General features: G+C 46.7%; 1 protein-coding gene across 1 annotated transcript in view; it reads right to left on the reverse strand.

Moving 5' to 3' along the window:
* Nucleotides 1-6,708, reverse strand: part of PCDHAC2 (protocadherin alpha subfamily C, 2) — a 44,729-nt gene extending 38,021 nt beyond the window's left edge. The window contains exon 1 of the mRNA XM_027095201.1: nucleotides 3,550-6,708. Coding sequence (XP_026951002.1) covers nucleotides 3,550-6,105 — 2,556 coding nt within the window. The 5' untranslated portion in view covers nucleotides 6,106-6,708. The remainder of the gene's footprint in view (nucleotides 1-3,549) is intronic.
* Nucleotides 6,709-9,653: the final 2,945 nt, after the last annotated feature.

Here is a 9,653-nt window from a genome sequence, read left to right on the forward strand (position 1 = left end):
GAAATAAACCTTTTCTCAGAAGAACAGTCCTATAACCAATACAGAAATGGCAAAACAAAACAGCCCCACCCATTCAAAAGTGACCATCAGAGGATGGAAGTTCAGATACAATTTCTTTGCCTATTCCGACCACTGTGCAGTTTTTATCAATTCACCACGATGGCACTTTACACTAAGTGTTAAGTTCTGATCCAGGACAGAGTCAGTCACCAGCTAGAAAAGTCAGTCCTGCAAGAAATAAATTAGGTGCCACTGAAAGAAGGGTTCACCCTTCGAAGTTACCACAAGTGGAATTAGTGAGTATGTACACACAGTGGCAAAAATAACTGAAGATTTGGTGACTACAACTTGCTTTAAAATAAGTGAAGTGAATGTAAACTTAACTCATTTCTGCTATACCCTTTTGTGATTTCCACATCTTGTGCTAACTGGTCCCACTGAGGCGCAGTTGGACAAATCTGCCCAGAGCACTCAAAGTGACTCATCAGCAGTCACAGGACCACAGATGCACAGAAACCACCTTAAGATTTGGTTCCTTTTCTTGGAAATTCTGAAGAGGGTGCCAACCACATTCAACACCAGGTTTTCAGAAGTCTCCAAAGAGAAATTCTGCCCTACTGCTAAACAGTTACTTCAAAAACCTCACTGCACAAGTGGCTCATGAAATAAACTCATTGGGGGTAAAATCTACCAAAAGATTAGCCTGATGTTAAATACTGATATTTAATAAGCAACAAGAGAGAAATTAGAGAGAGAACAAAGATAAAAGATCTGAACAGGTTTGGCCAATGGTAGAACAAATAAAAATATCCTATCTTGGTGGTAACGTTTTTACTCATTGATCCTCCCATTGGTGACCTACTTCTATGCAAAGAATTCCTCTTTTTTCCAGAGCAGTTACTTGACACCACTAGGTGAATCAGTGGTAGCCTGAATGCCTGAGTATCCCATATCAAAAGGAATATAAACATTGGGATTTCTATCTACTCATACTGTTTCAAAAAGCACAGTCTTTGGAGTCAGACAGATATGACTTAAAATACCACTAGCAGAGTGACTGTGTGTGTTACTTAACCTCTCTGAGCTTGTTTCCTCGTGTGCTAGATGTTGATAAATATTTAATGTATGACTTACAGGTAATGAAACCATACATATATTGCAGTGCAGAATATTTTTGTATAGTAGGGTGGTCGGTGAGCGCAAATTCCCTTACTCATCCTTTCTGATCCCCATCTAATTTTAATGTAGACACATGGAATCAATTGCACCCCAGGACTCTCCTGTCATGTGCAGTGAGTGGGTAGGGAAGAAAGAAAGCCTAACGTGAGAATTTAACAGGTTGATCTAGCAGTGATGACTTTCAGAGTTGACTGATTTTTGTCCCCATTTTGCCATGCTATGACAACGTGACTCACTCTCTACCTATAACCGCAATAATTCCAGGAGCTGTGGATCTTAGGGCTCTCTTCACTGGATTTCCAAAAGTGTCTGGCAAAAATCTGCCTTTATTAAAATCATGTACTCTCCTGGCAAAATCCCACAAAAGCAAGCCCTTTTCTGACATAATTTTCTCCCTAAATTAAAGGTTTGTGAACCAAAGCACATATTAACACACAGGTCAGTATAAGACAGAAATAGTTCACGTATCAAATTGTCCCAAGCTTTGAGTCAGGAGAGAGAGGGTGAGAGTGTCACTCGCCTGCGCTTCCGGCTCACAGCTGGTTGCAAAGCTTGCCTGGCCTGCTCTCTGTGCCTCTTTACCACCTGCAGCCCACCCCAGGCCCAAAAGGACTTAACAGTAATTTGTTCAGCAAATGTCTACAGCATCCTTATTTAAAATTAAGCCTTTCTACATGCTGCCAAAAGCTATGATCTAAAGAATTCTGGAGGCTCTTTGATTTCCCCTCCCCCACCCTGTTCTTCTTAATCTGCAATCTGCCTCCCGCGGCTGCTCAGCATTGACTAACATCAGGCTCTTCTGATAAATCTACCTACAATGTACACGGAAATTCTCTCAATCCATCTCTGTTCTTTTCTGTGCTTATGCATTAATTTCCTGAAGATGAGCATGAATTTAGAATGTGAAACTATGGACGTTAATAAAAAGACAACAATATGTCAGTGAAAACACATCACAAAAATATAGGAGGGACAAATATTATTAACTCATTTTGTAGGACCTCTGAAAGTCCTAGCTACAAAGTAGTTGTTTGGGAAGAAACAACTCATCACTTTTTATGGGACAAAATTTTGGCTTCTGAAATCCAAGTTTAAAGTATCACAAAGCAGGGTTCTATTATTTCAAGCATGCATATGGAGACAAACACACTACACAAACACAGGCACTGTGTCCAACAATTTATATACATCCTTCATATACTGAGCAAACTGGCCTTACACCTGCTTAAAACCAGTGTATCTACTAACACCTGTTTCTCTGTCTCTCATGTGCAGTAAGCCATCCACTTTCCAAGGCTTTTGGAGCTAGATCCAGAAATTAAATGTGTGCTTTGGAGCATGTTGAAGTGCCATTTAAAGTACTGTCATTTAACTTAAGGACATGAAGGGCTTGAAGAGGCTGCTTCACGTCTCATCAAAACCTTAGGAATTCTCAAGAGGAAATCAGAAGATTACATTTATGCTAAACGCAGGGAAATCCTCTTACAAGGAGTTCACACAAGGCCAAAAAAGATAACTAGTGGCAGAATTCTTTCTCCCCAACCCCAGCTTGTCCTGGTCTTCACCATATCCCCCACATCCCTAATCCACTCATTCTACCATCTCCCTGGCCCAAGCAGACAAATTGGTTCTTGGATGCCATCATTCATCTCCTCCGACAGCCCCAACAGAATAGTTACCACAGCAAACAGCCAAATCAAACTTTGTCTTCAGGGTGAGGTCCACATTCTATGGCTTTATCACCTCTGACATGAATTTCTAGCAGATCTCATCACATTAGTTCAATGCAATTACCAGAAATATTAACTGGATACATTTCATTGTAGATAGTCCATGGTATAAACAGGGACAGCATACAGAGGTGACCACCACAGCCCCGAGAGGTTTCAGAGCTTTTGAAAAACAACACTCCTGTAGGATTTCAAAAGGGAACCTTCCCTGTAGATGATACAGCACAGGCCATTTCTCCTTGAATCTCATAATGTTACCCTCTATAGCATCATCTTATTCTCAAGCCTATTCTATTTCTCTATAGAGCTGTGCTTTAACACCACATAATTAAGACAAATCCTCATTTCTCAAACAATTTTATGGTCAAGGTTTCATATATCTGAAAAGAAAATGGAAAGTAAAACAATTCTCTAGTCCTATTTTTCTAGAGAGGAAACATAGCAGATTATAATCCAATCACAGGTAATACACACACACACACACACACACACACACACACACACACACACACTCAGTTTACCAGATAACCCTTGTCATTGTTAATAACTCGAGAAAGCCAACTACATGATACCGGGAGGGGGCCGGGGGGAATGTGAAAAATGCATGACTTTGTGGAAGACCCCTTGACTACTATCTCACCTCATTTTGAGAAACAGCTTCGTTTTTTAGAATAATCAGGTTCCCAGCACTCTGCCCACTTTGGCCTGTGAGGTGCCTGCTGTCACCTGCTGCTGCTTGGGCTCCCCCAGGTCCCAGTCCTGTCTGCGCCCCTGTGTTGTAAAACATGAAAGTGTCACTCCCTGAGCCTGCTGTCAGACAGGCCTTGTAGCAGTAGGTCTTGGTGAGGGAGCCGTTCCCTCGCACTTCAATGAAGTGAGGCTGCACTTTGAGGCCGTGTGGTAACCTGGCATCAATATTGTTGTTGGCCTGTTTGTAGAGTTCTGCAGGGCACCTCTCCCTCACTCCACAGAAGCCTCCACAGCACGCAGTGCCATAAGCAGTGTAGCGGTAGCACTTGATGATGCTCAAAACAATGATTGTCAAAAGAAATATAAAAGACACTGTGCTTAATGCTATTATTAGATAAAGTGTAATTTCAGAGTATGTCCGAGGACTTCTCACATGTCTCTGAGTGTCAGGGAGGATTCTGGAAACCCTATCCACTACAGCTACTGTAATGGCCACAGAGGCTGACAGCGATGGCTCTCCATTGTCTCGGACCACCACGGTCAGGTTGAAAGTGGTTCCACTCTCATCTCCCATCTTCCTGGTAGTCCTTATTTCTCCTGTATGTAGCTCTACCTTAAAGAGGTCCAGGTCAGAAATCTGGGCCAGATGGTAAAAGAGCCAAGCATTCTGCCCAGAGTCTGAGTCCATGGCTATGACTTTAGTGACCAGGTAGCCAGCAGGGGCAGTTCGAGGCACCATTTCAATGGCTGCTGACGAATTGGTTGAGGTAGGGTATAGGATGTGAGGGGCATGGTCATTCACGTCCACTACATACACGTTGGTGGTCACAGTGCTGCTCAGTGGTGGGCTCCCCTTGTCCCGGGCCTCCACAGTCACAAAGAACTCCCGAAATTTCTCATAATCAAAGGAGTTGACAGCATAAAGGCTGCCACTGGCACTGTTAATGGAGACATAGGAGGTGACTGGCAGCCCTTGAATCTCCCTCTCCATGAGGGAGTAGGTCACCTCCGAATTCTCCTTTTCATCTGGGTCTGTGGCTTGCACAGTGCAGAGCAACACCCCTGGCAAATTGTTTTCCTCGATGTAAATGGAGTAGGAGTCCTTCAGGAAGCTGGGGGGATTGTCATTGATGTCAGAGATCTCAACCTGCAGTGTCCGCTGGGATGTGAGCTGTGGTACTCCCCCATCAGTGGCTGTCACTGTGATGTTGTAGGCAGCCACCTGCTCCCTGTCCAGGGGGCCACTCACCACCAGTGTGTAGGAGTTTCCAAAGCCATTCAGTCGGAAAGGCAGTGTGGCCTCCAGGCCCAGGCTCACTTTCCGGTTGGGACCTGAATCTTGGTCATTGACACTGAGAAGGGCCACAACGGTGTTGGGCGCAGCATCTTCAGGCACTGGGCTGTACAGGTCCGTGAGCACCACCTCCGGTGCGTTATCATTCACATCCACGATGTCCACCAGCACCTTGCAGTGACCCACCATGGGCACTGGACCCCGGTCTGTTGCCTGCACATAGATCTGGTAGGAAGAGGCCTCCTCATAATCCAGCTCTCCACTTACCCGCACTTCCCCCGTGCTGGCATCGATGCTGAAGAGCTGCCTCTCCCGGTCCGACGTGTAGCTGCTCAAGGAGTAAGTGAGTTCGCCATTGGAGCCCTCATCCGGGTCTGAGGCATTCAGCTTCACCACCAATGTGCCTGGGGGAGCGTCCTCCCGAAGCTGGACGCGGTAGGTGGACTGGTCGAAGGCGGGAGAATTGTCGTTAGTGTCCAGGACAAGCACAGAGATCTGCGCGGTGCCTGAGCGGGCTGGGCTGCCCCCGTCCACAGCTGTGAGAACCAGGTGGTGCAAGACTGCCTGCTCGCGGTCTAGGCCCTTACGCAGCACCAGCTCCAGCACCTTACTGTTCTCCTGCAGGGGTTTCAGGTCCAGCTCGAAGTGCTCGCTGGGGCTGAGCTCGTAGGTCTGCACCGAGTTGGTGCCCACGTCGGGGTCCTGCGCGCTCTCTATGTGAAAGCGCGCTCCAGGTGCCACCGATTCGCTTACCTGAAGCTGGTAGTCGGGCCGCGGGAAGCGCGGCGAGTTGTCGTTTATGTCCAGTACCTCCACCTCCACGGCACTCACCGCCACGGGGCTGTGCGCCAGCACTTCCAGGCTGAGCAGGCAGCGAGGCCGCTGCTCACACAGCGCCTCCCGGTCAATGCGCTCGTTGACGAAGAGAGCTCCACTGGTCAGGTCCAGCTCCAGGTAGCGCGGGCTGGGCGCACCCAGGTGGTTGATACGCAGGCAGCCCGGACCCAAGCGCCGCAGCTCCAGCCCCAGTGCGCGAGCCACGTTGCCCACAAGCGCGCCAGGTGTCTGCTCCTCCGGCACCGAGTATCGCAGCTGGGAGGCCGCTGGGCCCGGCAGCAGCAGTAGCAGCAGGGAAAGCAGCAGCAGCCAGAACATGGGCGTCCGGAGCCGGGGATGCTCTGTCGCCCCAGGTCTGGTGCCCGCCAGCTCCATAGCCGCCGGCCGCGGCGGAGGCAGCCGGGCAGGGCCGGAGGCAGCAGCTTCCCTAGCCGTGCTCCACGCCGGGGCCGCGCCTCCGCCTCCGCCTCCGCTCGTACCGCCCTGCGCCCGCTCCCCCACGCCTCACGAGCTAGCAAACGCCGGGGCCGTTCCCCTTGTGGGCCCTCCGGAGGGCTCCTGGCCCCGCCGCCCGCTCTGATTCCCCATATCCCAGCTCCTCCGCTCGCCTCGGAGTCGCTCAGCCCGGCTTCGTTTCCTGCCGCCGCCGCCGCCGCCGCTGGTCCAGGAGGAGGGAAGAGGAAGCAGAAGAGGAGGGGGAGGAATGCTCAGCAAGTCCGGCTCCGATTCCGCACCGAGGTGGCGGACGGCGACCCGGACTGTCCAGTCGCTCCAGCCACTCCAGCCCCAGCTCCTTCGCCCCGGACCGGCCGGATCCCAGCAGACCCCGGGAACACGGCCACTCCCTTTTTCCCTGCCCCCACTGTCCTGTTCAGCCAGTCTCCACGGTCCCTCGGCTGCTGAACTGGTCTTGTAAGGAGATTATTCTAGGAAAAGCAGTTAAGTCTCTAGGACTCGGGCTTTCAGCTCCCAGAAAAAGATTTCCAAGCGCAAGTCAAGAAAATACACCGAGGGCCTTGGCTAACTACGGATATCTGGGCGGCGGCTCCACGTTCAAAGAAACAAACGCAAGTGAGGCGCTCTGGGGTTACTGATGACGGGGATTATTTCCCTGACACCAACATTTTCCCTGAATACTCCTAAATACTGCGGAAACTTCTAGGGCGGAGGGAGGGGGGGTGGCAAGTGCTGTCATCTTTCGCGGAGCAAGCCTAAAATTAGCATCCTGCGATCCAACACTCAATTCTGCTCCTAGCCAAGTGGCTTTTACTTCCAGTGTGTGCCTTGGCAAATAACCAATATTTCAGGTTTTAATATTCTTTCTTTAAAAAATTGGTTCCATGAAGCTGCAGGCTAAGCTCTTATTTAACCCCTTTTGATCATAGTGGGGAGAATCTGGTAAAATTTTAAAGAGATTCTTCCCTCGAGCTTTTCCTCATTTTACTTCAAATTTTTTTTCATTTATCACCCAAGACATTTTCTTTCTTTCAAGAGTGATTTATTTTTTTTTTCTTTAATGGATGACAATGTCTTCAAGAGCCTACAAAACCATTACATCAAGAGAGTTACTCTTGATTCCCCAAGCCTGGCTGGAATTTGGACTCCATTAATGCCTTGCAGTGAAAAGTCTGCTGTTACTAAGCAAAATGTGGAAGGCTGGGATTTATCTCACAATAGCCAGCAATTTCAATGGCTGCAGCTCATCTTACATAAATATAAGTTTCCTTTACCCCTCCGGGTCTCTGTTCCCCTAAGACTCCCCCCTTGTATTGCTGCAGAGGCAACAAAAGGATAACCAATTGTCAGTGAACAAGAAGGCAGAAGGATCAGAGGAAGCCTTTCTGTTCTGTGTCCTTGCCTCTGTTTCTCTGTTTTGAACATCCACTGTTCGCAGGCCCTCCCATCTATTCCACAAGAGTTTAAAATTCATTGTCCCACTTGTACAAAAGCACTCACTAAAGTGTTCTTTCTCCTTCTTTCTCTCAGCATCCTCTCACCCCTAGATCTTCTGCTGTCATTTTCTAGCTATGAACTGGAACAAAACTAGAAGGAGACCTGACATTTGGCACACTTCCCTCCTTCAGGGCATAGTTGAAGGGGCCAAGGCACCCAGGTTTCAAAGGCCTGGACTAGCACATCTCTTCCTCCCACCTACCAAGTACAGCAGCTGACAACTCCACAACCTAACCCATTTTATTCCAGAGAAGCTCCCAGCTTCCTCCTATCCCTGCTGCTTCTTATTTGTCCTCTTTGTTCCCTCAGGAGTGCAAAGTGGGAAGCAATTTCCATCACATTCTATTCCTGTTTCTGGTCTTAAGCCTCTGGCTGCTCCCTCTCTGTCTGCTTCCTCCCAAAATGTCCCTACAGTAACTCTGTCTCTGCTGTGGTAATTTGATCTCAGAAAGCCTTTAACTCTCAAGTGCATGAAATGTAGGCCTGGCCTATGTCTTCACCCATTACTTATTTCTGAAAATAAATGGGTTATAGGTGGAATCAAGTTATAAGTTGTCAGGAAGAATGACCTTTTCTTCCCTCATCTCCTCCCAGGCTTTCACAGTCGCTGCCACCTCTGCCCACAGCTCTGAAACCTGGTCACTAGGCATTGACCATGCGTGGACCTGTGCCCCTGAAAAGATCACAGGCACTTAAAGAAGAGATTAAAATGACAGAGGCTTGGTAATGTTTTTAATGGAAGCCCCCAAGTGTCAGATCTCAGGAGAAAAATCAGGGCTCCTCTATTAGCAATCTTGTCATCTTCCAGCAAGGACATCTGCCAGGTTGTCCATTTTGATGTGTTGGGATCATAAGCTTCAACTAGTACTTACTCCCTCAATGGCTGAGAAGACAAACATAGCACCAACACAAATCAGCCACCTCTTCAAAGACGTACTAAAGAGATGGCAAACTCTGTATTTGGCACCACAATGATTTAGTTGCTCATACTATTGTACATGTCTCATGCCAACCTTACTAGTTGGTGGAATAGGATTGCTTAGATTGCTGGCAAGTGCCCTGTCTACGAATATTAATACTAATGCCTCAACCACACCACTGTGCATTCCTTCCTTTCCTTGGACCTTCAAGAACCCCCTATTGAAAAGCAGAATAGCGCAGATTTTGAAGTCAGTCACACCCCTGCCAATGACTAACCGTGTGGACTTGGTCATGTTACTTAACCTAAGCTTCAGTTTACTCATTTTAATTGGGGAAGACAATTTTAAGTAAACTCATAGAATTATTACGATTACATGAGATGATGTATATAAAACAATCTGAGAGAGATTAAGAGGTATAAACTTCCACTTACAAAATAAATAAGTCACAGGTACGAAATGTACACTATGGGGAATACAGTCAATAATAATGTGATATCTTTGTATGGTGACAAACGCTAACTAGACTTATCACGGTGATCATTTTGTAACACATAGAAATATTGAATCACTATGTTGTGTACCAGAAATTAACATAGTGCTGTTGGTCAATTATACTTCACAAACACACAGAAAAAGAAATCACACAACACTGTAAATCAACTATACTCCAATAAAATTTTTTAAAAAAGAAATAAGATCTGTGGTTAAGAGGTGGGGAGGGTAGGAGAGGGGAGTTTAGATGAAGGTAGTCAAAAGGTACAAACTGCAAGTTATAAGATAAGTACTAAGGATATAATATACAACATGATAAATATAATTAACACTGCTGTATGCTATACATGAAAGCTGTTAAGAGAATAAATCCTAAGAGTTCTCATCACGAGGAAAAAATTTTTCTTTTATTTTCTATCTATATAAGATAATGGATGTTCATTAAACTTATTGTGGTAATCACTTCATGATGTATGTAACTTAAATCATCATGCTGTACACCTTAAAATTATACAATGCTGTATGTCAATTATATCTCAATAAAACTGGAAAGAA

The sequence above is a fragment of the Aethalodelphis obliquidens genome, unplaced genomic scaffold (assembly GCF_003676395.1).
Source record: "Aethalodelphis obliquidens isolate GAN/ISIS:26980383/991018 unplaced genomic scaffold, ASM367639v1 scaffold4, whole genome shotgun sequence".
NCBI classification, from domain to species: Eukaryota; Metazoa; Chordata; class Mammalia; order Artiodactyla; family Delphinidae; genus Aethalodelphis; species Aethalodelphis obliquidens.